The 12,888-nt window shown below is 35.4% G+C and overlaps 1 protein-coding gene across 1 annotated transcript in view; it reads left to right on the top strand.

The window, feature by feature from the left end:
* Positions 1 to 1,342: 1,342 nt before the first annotated feature.
* LOC124789564 (leucine-rich repeat-containing protein 38-like) overlaps positions 1,343 to 12,888 on the top strand; it is a 34,936-nt gene continuing 23,390 nt past the window's right edge. The window contains exons 1-3 of the mRNA XM_047256968.1: positions 1,343 to 1,481; positions 1,961 to 2,207; positions 10,451 to 10,725. Coding sequence (XP_047112924.1) covers positions 1,480 to 1,481; positions 1,961 to 2,207; positions 10,451 to 10,725 — 524 coding nt within the window. The 5' untranslated portion in view covers positions 1,343 to 1,479. The remainder of the gene's footprint in view (positions 1,482 to 1,960; positions 2,208 to 10,450; positions 10,726 to 12,888) is intronic.

Here is a 12,888-nt window from a genome sequence, read left to right on the forward strand (position 1 = left end):
GGAGTGGAGGGTGGGGTGGGGGTGGAGGCGGGGAGGAATTAATGAACACATCAACCAAGGCACAAGTTAGCAAGAACTTGTGCCTTGCTTGGTCTATGGATCTAAAAGTTTTTAAAATTAAGTGGTAGTACAGATGACTATCAGATCATCCATTTTACCATTTTAAAGAATTCTTTGAGCTCCCTGAAAAGGTTATTAGCATTCAACAATTTCCCCTATAGTTTATTGTATTATTGTGTGCTGTGGTTATGTGGTGTATAATTATGTCCTGTATACTCTGTCCAATTATTAGAAATTTTTCTGCAGTGTATTTTATTATTTACATGCTTAATATATGTACTGAAATTTATTGACATTAGTTTATTTTATTATTATGTACCAGTAAGTGTTACTATGTCCTGTACTTTACTCCAGTGGCAAAGCCTATTTCACGCAAAATAATCAATGGCGAATAAAAATTCTTGATTCAACATACATGGCAGTATTGTGTGCCATAGCAATAAGTAGCCATTGTGTGAATAGTGTTATTTGTGTGTGGCATTGTGTGTAGTGAGTGTCACTATTAATTACAAAAATCAGTAAAGAGGCTTTCCCAATACCTGATCCTTTTTAGTGACTTGCCATCAACTTTTGTGTCACTTCTGTGACACATTAAACTGTTACATGTTCATTCCTTTTACAAGATGAAAACAGGCTGACCTGGAAGAAGGAGGTGGGGCTTCTCCAAGTAGCTAATGTACTATAAGCTGATGATAACTTCTGGTTCTAGAATTCCTCCTTACAGGGGCCAAGTTAAAGTGTGCGATCAGTACCTATTACTGAAGAAAAACAGTTTAAACTTCAAATTAAATTCAGCTGAGAAGCTGCTGGTTGGTAATCATTATTGGAAAATTTCATTGTCTGAGGTAGTCTCATAACTCGCTGTAGCAAATACAAGGGGGAAAACATTTGGTTAAACTTATGACAACAAAACAATAAACACAACAAAACATGAGTTTTCATGTCATTTATATGGTAACTAAGTAAACTACCCAGTAAGCATTTTGCTTAGTAAATAAGAAGTAACTATCTCCACTCTTCATTTAATAAATAAATAAAATGGATTACTTATAATCAACAATTGATAGAGTAATTATTCAGCTTTGCAGAAATGGAATTATCATTTCCCAGAAGACAGAGTTTCTCTTGGCCACTTATCATAATCCATACAATAAAATGAAGAAGTACTAGTAATTTATCCCAACAGCAAATGTTGTTTGTTGGCTACTTGAAATATCAGGAATTTCCAATGCATGAGTAGTTCGTGGAATGAAGCATCCTTGTTTTTAGGTCATTTTAATTTTTGTTTTATAAGAGGGGAAAACCAGCTACTGTTTGGATAACCTTTCTTATCTCTCATGGCGCCTGTCTAGATAAAAGAACTGTGCTTCACACAGTATTGTTATTATAGAATCTGGATAGTTGGCAACATCACTTAAGATGTAAGTACGTTATAGAGATTAGAGTTTTCAATAAATTCTGATGATTATGCACCATCCCTTTGTTTTTCTCACTTTCTTTGCACAATTTTGCTGTGAATTTCAGAGTAGCTTATAATTCAGTCTTCTGATTTAATAAAAGTGTCATAAAAGTGACTTACATATGTGCATGTGATACTTGAAATAATTGAATAGGATACAGCTGTAATAAAATACACAATTATTTGCTTTAAATGTTACACTGCTGTTTATCCTTGCACAAAATATTATGAATAAAAAAGTGAAGATTGTGTGTTTAATACAGACTAAAGACATTGTCGTTATATTCTCCATTCATCTGTATGGTGCATGTGGTAAACATATGAACTCATTGAAATACGATTTCACCATTATTATTGACAAATGGATTTTTTATCATCACATTAACAAACTTAGACTTAAGTTGCTTAGAAAGTGTAACATTAATATTTTTTATAATGTAGGAAGCACCTGTTAATACTGTTCTTTGCCGTACTCTCTGCTGGGAGTAATACTGTTGATGATGGGGGCTGTATATGTGATGTGAGTCCTAGCGGTCACATAGCAAACTGCGAGTACCGTAACTTAACATCTGTGCCTGACTGTGTTCCCCGTGAAGTCCAAATGCTCCTTGTCTCAGGAAATCCACTGCTTTTAAATAAAGAGACTTTCCATCGTTTTGAAAACCTGACAAAACTTATCATGCGAAAAGTAAGTATTGAGTACAACCATATCTACACATTTTGTAACAAATTGATTCAAGTTGTGTTATGACAGTGCTAATTGTATTGCATTTTGTATAGCAAATAATAACAACATAGATCATAAAATTAAAAAAGTGTTAAATTATACATCATATTGGAATGTGGAATCAGTAACTTACACACTTAAACAACGAAGCAGCAGCTAGACACTGCATTAATAAATAACTATAATTGAACTATTATAAACGGGCGGGGGGTGGGGGGTGGAAGGGAGTTGCTTTCATGTTTGTACTTCCTATCACTAGTTTAATATCAACATACCAACACTGATATTTATCATATGTCAACAGTTATCTATCTTGCAAGGAAAGAAGCCTAATTACAATGAGCAGTGTTAGTTGACATGCATGTAACTGAATCTTCAATTCCTGAATCTAGATAACCAGATAATTCCTATAAAGAGCAGTTTTAAGTATTGTTTGACTTTATAGAGATTCTCAATTTCTTGTTTAACATGTTGTGGATTGATCTGAAGGGAAAGTGATTCTGAACAGTTGGAAGTATTAAGTGAGGGAAAACACTGAAAAAGAGAAACTTTTGTTGTACATTTTGGCACAAAGACTAATATTGTTTGTAAAATTATACTGAAAAATTGTATATTTGTTACAAACAGTAAAATTCCACCTGCCATTAAGAAAAATATACATTTTATCAAAATAGTGGAATTGACTTATAACTTGATGAAATTCATTGTAATGATACAACAGATTTTTTAGAAATTTGTCAACATTGTTCAGGAAAGTTGGAACTTATCAATATTTGAAAATTATGTATTAAATATGCCAGCTTGTTTTATTGTCTTCAGAAACGAGAGACCTTCCTGAAAACTGTAGTGCTTGAAAATATTATAAGAAAGAATGATATATTTTTATATTACAGTTATTCTAATTGGTTCCTTTTCTGTCTAAGTAATATTCACATTTAGTAAATATTAGTATGGTAATTATTGTACTGGGTCGCAGGTCCAAAAAACTAGAATTGAATAGGTAAAGTTGCAAATAAGAGGCAAAGACAACAAAGGTAAATAATGAGAGAAATTATTTAAAGCCCTGGGTCATACGAAATATGATAAGTAAGAGAGGTGATTAATCCAAACTGTAAAAATAGGACTCAGATAATAGGATGCTTATAACTGTTATCCTCTGAAAATTATCAGAGAACTCCTGTAAATTCTAAGTTTGCAGTAGTACTTAAACAGCAACTGAATAATGTAACTGCAAAACTAAAAGCACTCTTTATAGTACCTACATTCCTGGCAAATGTGTAAGTTGTCAATTTAGTCTTTCGAAATGTGGATGCAGTAAAACAATATCTTTGATGATAGCTATTATTGATATTACCTTCAGATACAAATTACGAATCAGACCATACATTGATATTTGGGTATTCCCCATATAATCAACCTTGTCAACATATGTAATGGAGTCAAGCTTTATACTGACATTCCCAGTGGAAAGATGCTAGATTGTTCACTGAGAGACCTAGTGTGATTGTCGAACCATTTCTTAACTGTCATAATTTATTCTCAGTTAAGGTAATTGGATTGATAAAAAGTTTACCCACCAAGCGGTGGCAGGACACACACATAGAAGAAGGTTACATTTATGCAAGCTTTTAGAGTCAGTGTCTCTTTCTTCAGGCAGAAGAGTTGAAGTGGAAGGAAGAAGGATGAAGGAAAAGGACTGGAGAGGTCTAGGAAAAGGGGTAGATTTTGGAAAAGTAACCCAGAACCACAGGGTAGCAGAGACTTACCTCTGATCCAGGGTTCTGGGTGATTTTTCTGAAATCTACCCCTTTTCCTAGACATCTTCAGCCCTTTTGCTTCACCCCTCTTCCTTCCCTTTCACCTCTTTTGCCTGAAGAAGGAGCCACTGGCTCTAAAAACTTGCCTAATTATAACCTTCTTTTATATGTATGTACTGGCACCACTTGGTGAGTAGATTTTTTATCTATCCCATTACATTAATTGTCAAAAGTCGATTGTGTTCATTGTTATATTTTATTCTCATTTATCACTGGTCCCACACAGTAACAGATCAATAAGAAATCATGGAAAAGTTTTAAAAATTACTAATGCCTGCCTTCAGGATTGGGAGCTCATATCCCACCCATGTACTGACTACAAAATATTATAAATATTTCAAATATTGACTCAGGACTTATTCAACTTAACTTTATTGTCTGCTTCCTTCTTTTGGTTATTTAGAACCCATAAATGTAATTAGCTTGCCTACAAACCATGTTAATTACAAAATACCAGTAATTTCAGATTTCATTCTCATTGTTCATTTGTAAACATATACTCAATTACTAACTTCCTGATGAAGTAGGTGAAAAAGCTACACAAATAACTAAAACATTCATACAATCTGTGACAAAAATATGTTGGCACTCTTGCATTCATTTAGTTTCAGGGTAATTAAGATCCTTAGTCAAAACATTATTATGGAAATAGAATCCCATATTTAGACAAACTATCCAGTAAATCCTTTTTAAAATGAATCTCCCTCTGATATTCAATTACTCAGAAGTGCAAATCTTTAATTGTAATTTATGAAAATCTAATAAACAGCAGTAGCTAAGTTCAGTTTTGATTAAGGAAGCTTGTTGTAAGCCATGTAAGGTCAGACTGGTGAATTTGAAAGTAGTCAGTATGGGAAAATGTACCACAGACGATGCAGTATAAATTAAAAGTGAGAAAATGTACTGTGATTTGTCTAGATCTCATGTCCAGGAGTTCATTCAATTATTCAGTAACTGTTCTAATTGCTTAATGGGACATAGAGTGTGTAATTATTATTATGGACTGTGTCAAACTTCAATATTGCTCGCTATGACAATAGGATCACACTGTGAACTGTGTTATTTCCAAATGATAATCCTGTGCACATTTTGTTCATATCTATTTTAAGGATGGATCTGAAAGACAGTGAATTAAGAGTTTTAATTTATGATTGTGTTAATTAACTGTTTTCCACATTAGAACTTTTGTAAAAAATGTTAGTTTACTGCACTCAAACAATCACATTATAGAACATCAGCTGAGTTTAGTATATGAGTATCCATTTTTCTGTGCATAATTTAATTAGATGAGACTCAATCTGGTTATTAACAATAGTTCATTCAACATCTCAGTGCAAGTAAACTTGTTGAACTGTAAATTTAGTGTAGTCTACATGATTGACAACAGCCTACTTTCAACCACCAACTTTTCAGCCAGATTTGTCGGGGGTGCAGCTGCTGCAGGCATATTTGTACAGGGAAATGCTAGCCTATAGGTTGTGTAGCACACCACAACCTACATCTATTTCTACATCCACAATGAACCAAAGCACAGTCTTAACAAATTAAGAAAACTTTACATATATCCGCTGGTCTGTAGGCACTACTGGCCCAACTCTCGCTAAAGTTCTCTTAATATAAGGCCATTAAATGCCATTATGCAATAGAACACAGCTTTTGATGGACAAATATTTACTTAAAAACATATCATTAATATCATCCTCTGCACTCTGTTGAAAATGTTCCCCCTAACTTGATTATCAACAGTAGAACAACTTCACATTCTGTCTGTATGTATAATGAGTTGTTCCTCTCCCATGAAATCTGTACTTATCTCTAGGTAGTGCACCGTGGACAAGGAGACCCCTCTCGTATTTTGATAAAATATGCCAAAAGTGACCAGAATTTTTAAAATCTTACATCACTGGTCTCAAATAATTGATAAAGAATTCACAAGATGTGCCTTTTCCTATCCACAACTAGCAAACTCAATGTTTCTTTTGCAGAAATAAACTGCATTTTCTTTCTGTGGAAACTGTAGCTTCAGTACAAGTCTTAAAGTATGTAATTTGTAATCATGTTTCTAAGGTCTTCATCCTATAAGATTTCACTGTCTCTTTTGCTGTCTGTATTTCATAGGAACCAAAACTAGAGAACAAGCAACCTCATCTACCAGGTGGCACTTCATGCCATATGAAACCCAAAATCAAACAATATAATTCATGTACCTTAAGCCTCACCACAGCATTATTCATATTGAATAAACTGATCTATACGCTAAACAAATTCTCATTTCAAGGGAAAGCAAGCACAGTAGGTCTTTTCTGTTAATCATTAGAAGTATGAACTTACAAAAAACAGGGACCCCTAAGAGAAATGTTAGCAACAGTTAGAAAGGATCACCCTATGCATTGAATGTGTATTTCTGAAGGCCTCATTCAACATGTTAAAGAGACAGCACCACCAGCCATTTGATAAGTATAGCAGATGGAATGAACAAAGCTGTGATCTGGGCTTTGATGCCACACTTAGAATATTCCAGCAACTGGCAGGCAAGATTGAGAAGACCAGTCATCTTCAAGGAATTTCAACAAAGCTCACAATTTGCAGCATTGTCCACAGAACTGATCATGGCCTTCCAGTTCTGAGTTAAGTGAAAGGCTTCAACCAGAGACTTCAAGGATTCTGTGAAAACCTAGGCTCTGACTTCCCAGAGTTGCATCATAGAGTTGTGAACAGAGCTAAAAGTCTCATGAGCGCACTCCCTCTGCAGGTAATTTCTGTTTTCACACAAGCAATAACTCATACACACCACTTGAAACTTCCAGGCTAATAGGCCATGGCTGATGTACAAAACTTTCTCCTAACATTTTTATACAGTGAACATAGCCAATTGGCCTGAAAGTTTTAAGCAATGTCTGTAGCAGCCATTAAAGCTTACACTGTATGATCATATTACACACTTTTGGACTTGGAAAACTTTAGGTTGGTTTGATGAGCTATCCCCAACAAATGAATCTGTATGCATTATGGAATGAAAGGGCCTAAATGAAGTGTGTGAGCTTTTTTTTAAATTTTTATATTACCTACATCTGACAACATTTGGCTAGGAATCATTTATTTGCATCTATGAATATATCATTAACCAACATTTTTAAAATGTAGTTGATGCTGTTTGCTGTCATGTTTGTGTCTATCATCTGCAAACAAAAAATCTTGGCATTTGATAAAGAGCCTGACTAAAGGATGTAATTCCCTTGGTTTATATTGGACTTTGATTATTTCTTCGGTAATCCATTGTCTATGGTGACCTTGCTTTTTCTGAGAGGTTGTTTCTGGAATGCAACTTGAAAATGGCACATTAGTGTGCTAGGAAATGAATCTTACTTCTCAGTTGTGCCTTGTGCTCGAACAGGTTTAGTACGACTTTTCCTACCTCAGTGTAATTTTAAAACTGTCGTTTTTTATTGTTTTATAACTCTGATTTCTCTCTTTTGTACCATTGTTTTTGTTATAGAGCTCCTATTTTTGTAAATGTAACACATAAACCCATAATGTGTGGAGATTATTGTTTGCAGAACTTTTACACCACAGTCACTATTATCAATAATGGTGATAACAATATCAATGAATATCTGGCTTCTATCAGTCAGTCTTGTGGGTACATTTACTATTATTTTTATATTACACTGTAATAGTGCTTCTTTTAATATTGTTTTGTTTTCGGCAATATTATGAAAAGGATAGATTGTTACTCTCCTTATAGCAGAGATGTTGGACACGTGTGTGAGCTGTGTGTGTGTGTGTGTGTGTGTGTGTGTGTGTGTGTGTGTGTGTGTATGATGTCTAGTTTGGAAGTAGGCCCTCTGGCTGAAAGCTTATATGTATAATGGCCTTTTGTCATGCCTGTCTGTGACTTAACGTCTGTGCTGTATGGTTAGTAGCAATCTATCCTTTTCACAACATTGTAATTATTGCATCCTGGATTTTCCATTGTTTGTTGGGATTTTGATTATTTACTGTTGTCTCCACATATTGCAATATTGTTCATTTTAAACTTCAGTAGTAATTTTGTTAGTTTTGTTCAAAAATGTTGTTTATCGAATGCAACATGTTCTTAATGGGGCAAAATTAACAGATGTGTACAGGAGTACACTAAAGATGTGTTGTAGGACTGTTAATGCTTACAATATTGTGAGACTATTCACAGATGATTCTACAGTATACAGGATGAGTCACTAACTATTACTACCAAGAATAACTCTGAAATTATGATAGGAGCTGAAAAGTTTTGGGACAAATGTTGCATGGGACAACAGGGTCCATAATATGACGTTGGTTTTTTGTTGCTAGGGGGGGTTGCTTCAGAGATATGAAGGTCAACTTTGTTTTTTTAAATGGGATTCTATAGTTTGGTACCTATTTTCTGATAACGGCTATCAAGAGGAATCCAATAATGTGTAACAGTAAGATCTTAGAAGGTCAACAAAAGTCACAAAGGTGGCATGATCAACCATTTGCAGAAGGTTTTCGAAGTGATGACCATTGGTATCAATGCACTGCTGCAATCTTCTTATCATGGATTAAGTGGTATTCCTTATCACTTCAGCACTTATCAAAGCACATGCTCCGACAATTCTCTCTCGTATATCATGCAAATAAGTAAATATTCTTTGAATACGGCATATCCATCTAATGTGCTACTGAAATGTAAACACCATTCGACGGTTTTGCAATACAACACTAATATGGAGACTTACCATTACTTGTCCAAAACACATAGGATTCACAAATCGTACAGGAAGCTATGTAATGATAATGACATCAGAATTACCCTCTGCCACACATCATAAGTTTGCTTGCAGAGTATATATGTAAATGTATGCAGGGTGTAACTAAATTCCCTTTACAGTCTTTGATGACAGGTTCATAACATCAAAACAAGGAAAAAATATCCAGAAAATGTGGGCTCTAAAATGTATACCTTAAGAGTTAAGGGCACTTGCTCATCTTATTTAGTATGAAACACATCTCCTCTATTGAACAAGTGCCCATAGCTCGTAAAACATGCATTTTGGAGCCTATGTTTGCTGGACATTCTCTTCTTGTTTTGGTCCTTACAACCTCTTCCTCAAATATAGAAAGCAAGGAGCTTGTGGTAGAAATGTGTTTCACACTGTTGAAGATGAACAAGTGTTCATAGATCTTAATGTATGCATTTTAGAGCCCATGTATACTAGTCATCTTTTTCTTGTTTTGACATAAGGAACCTGTTCTCAAAAAATCTGTAAAGGCAATTTAGTTGTACCCTATATAAAGAGACAAGTTCATTCAGTGTTGAAGTTTCATCCAGAAAATTAGTAAGCATAGTCTTTTATCTGATAAATTAACATATTTTTTTCCCCAGAGAGTTACATAATAGGGTTTTACAATGACTGCTATTAAGTAAAAGTAAAAATTAATCCAAGAAAGAGGGAACTCCCAAAACTGCTTTGTATCTTTATGAATCAACTAAATGGTTGTGGGAAAATAACTTGATGCCATTTAGAACTTGTAAATTAATATTGGAAAGGTGTGAACCATTAAATAAGTATTCAGAGGAATGAATGCTGAATAAATTTTTTTTTATAAAAATATGATTTTCTTAGCAGAATGAATCTTCACTCTGCAGTGGAGCTTGCACTGACTTGAAACTTCCAGGCAGATTAAAGCACTGTGTTCAAGTCTGGGACTCAAACCTGAACCTGGGACCTTCTCTGGTCCAGTACACAATATTAATGTTGCAAGAAGTTTTGTTATTTTCTTAGTTTAAATACGAACTATGTTGCACTTTATATTTGCATCTGAGGTACTTCTGGCTGGCGTCATTTTATGCATGGCCACTGCAAATCATATCTACCACTGGCCACTGCAAATCATAGCTACCAAACAAAACTGTGTTCAGTAACAGTGTAGTAGCTATTGTTTATTATTATTTCATTTCAGTGATATTTAATTTGCTGCAGTGTGTATAATTACGTAACATTCCAATATATAAGGCAGTTTATTTTGCAGTTAATAAACACTTAAACCTTTGTTAACTCCTTGGTGTCATTTCAGCTTTTGTAGCAGTTTGCTATGAAGCAAAAAGCACAGGTGTGTTGCTTGTGCCCCTAATTTTCCCACAGCAGTCTGCAATCAGGGCAAGATTTCTTTCATCTCATCCTTTGCCCTCCATACCCCTCTCTAAAGTCAAGTTAAAGATCATGCATATAACAAAATGTGTGACAATATTATGAAAAGGAAAGTTGCTACTCATGATATAGCAGAGATGCTGATAATAAAAAATGAATTATTTATTGTACCATTGTGTTTGGAAATACTATGTGCCACAATTTATAATTTTGTAACTGCTCACATTTGATACAGGTAAATGGAGTAAACACACATCTGCCAGGGAATCTGTTTTCTGGAAACCCATATATAGAGTGGATTTCAATGGGTTGGAATAATTTAAAGTCATTGCCAAACAACCTTTTTGCTGGCTTGCTTTGGCTGAAGAACTTGGATTTGTGGGCAAATGAACTCACAGAAATACCACTGGCTGTAAGGACCACAACATCTCTTGAAATTCTTACCCTGGATCGGAATAAGATTGAGACACTGGACGTCGAAATGCTGGCCCCACTTTCCTCACTTAAGAGGTATGTTAAAGGTAACAGTCATTTCAATTAGAAGTGAAGGAAACAAAAATGACCAAATACAAGACCTGAAATGGCTTATTAGAATTCATCTATTAACAGTTTACTTTGCATGGTTTTTGTCAGTTCACAAAATTTAGGTCTGTGCATATTTATATTTTTCTAATAATTATAAACAATATTTATTGGATTAAAAGATCACACATGATTGTTTATCAACACATATACAGAAATCATACACAAAAATTTCCACAGTTATATGAGTAAATGAACTCAAATGATTTCAATTTTGGGTTGATTGTTACTTTTTTATGCAATACAAACAAAGCACATTTTATAAAAGAAGCCTGATATCCACATAAGGTTTATCACCTTTTAATTTGTTCAGCAGTTCTTCTCCATTTACTTACACACAATCATGCAGACTTACTCTTGATCCAAATAAAACAAGTTTCCATTAAACACTGTTTAAAAGCTTTTCTAAAAGTTATGTGTTATTTCAGTCATTTAAGTTATCATTGAAGATTATTAACACATTTTATCGATTAGTAGGAAAGGTTTTTCAAGATTTTAGTTTTTTCCCTCTTTGAAATATGAGTGCCTTCCTTGTTATTATCTTATGATATGAGGGCAATTTGAAAAGTTCATGGAATCACAACCACATGTCAGCACAAGTGCCCACAACATAATAGGTCATCCTTACATGAGTAAAAATGTGGTGTGTCAGTGCTCTGGGTAAAGATCCATGGTGTGGGTATCTCTCTGATGTTTCCATGTAGTGATTTGCGATGATGGAAAAAATTGAGATTCGAGCAGTGATTAAATACTTTCTAAAGAAATGTTTGAAAGCAAAGAAAATTCATGTCAATTTTCAAAACACAGGGGGCTCTTCTCCTTTATATTAAATTGTGGCCAAGTGGACAAACTAGTTTGAATTTGACCTAGTTTAAACTTGATAGGGACAGGTTAGATGATGATCTGCATAGCTCTCGGCCATGATGTGCTACTGCCCAATAAATTATTGCAAAAGTGCATAAAATGATCATGGAGGATCACTGAGTGAAAGTACAAGAAATTGGTGAAGCTATACGGATGTCATCTGAATGGGCATATTGCTTTGTAACTGTAGAATTGTAGATGAGTAAATTATCTGCTAGATGGGTGCCACTGTTCTTAACACAGTATCACAAATGCATCAGAATGAAAATGTCCAAACAATGTTGAACCATTTTCAAAGCAACCAACAAGATTTTTTGCAGTAAAAAAAAAGGCCAGGTTTGGCAAGGAAGAAAGTCATGTTTCATCAAGCACACCCACACACAAATGTTATTCTCATGACAAAAATACATGAACTAAGACATTATGAAAAGGACAGACTGCTACTCACCACACAGTGGAGATGCTGAGTAGCAGACAAGTGCAACAAAAAGACTGCTAGATAAGTAAGCTTTCAGTCGAAAGGCCTTCTTCTGAATTAGACAACATACACACAAATGCATCTCACACACACACATGACCGCTGTCTCTGCCTGCTGAGCACAGACTGTGAGCAACAGTGCATGATGGGAGAAGCAGTCTGGATGGTGGGGATAAGGAGGAGGTTGGGGTGAAGAGGGAAGGGATAGCAGGGTAAGGGTGGGGGTTGATAAAGTGCTGCATGTGGGTGCATGCAGGGATGAGGAGATGGGGAGAGGGTAATGCAGCTGATTGCAGTCGGGAGGTTAGGTGGAGGGTGGGGAGGGTTGAAAAAGGAGAGAAGTAAAAAGGCTTTGGGTGCATTGATGGAATAGAAGGCTGCGTACTACTGGAGTGGGAACAGCAAAGGAATAGGTGGGTGAAGGACAGTGACTAATGAAGATTGAGGCCAGGAGGGTTACAGGGAGGTAGGTACATCACAGGGAGAGTTCCCACCTGCACAATTCAGAAAATCTTATGTTGCTAGGAAGGATGCAGAAGGCACAGGTTGTGAAACAGCCACTAAAATGAAGAACACTGTGCTGGGAGCATGCTCAGCAGTTGGGTGGTCCAGCTGTGCCTTGACCACAGTTTATCAGTGGCTATTCGTGCAGGTAGACAGCCTGAACCAGGTGAGGGTTTGGGATTCTGGGTAGTTAGAGACCATTCCTCTAGATGGCCCATGAACAAGTCAGCATAGGGTGGAGATAT

The sequence above is a fragment of the Schistocerca piceifrons genome, chromosome 3, assembly GCF_021461385.2.
Source record: "Schistocerca piceifrons isolate TAMUIC-IGC-003096 chromosome 3, iqSchPice1.1, whole genome shotgun sequence".
Classification (NCBI taxonomy): domain Eukaryota; kingdom Metazoa; phylum Arthropoda; class Insecta; order Orthoptera; family Acrididae; genus Schistocerca; species Schistocerca piceifrons.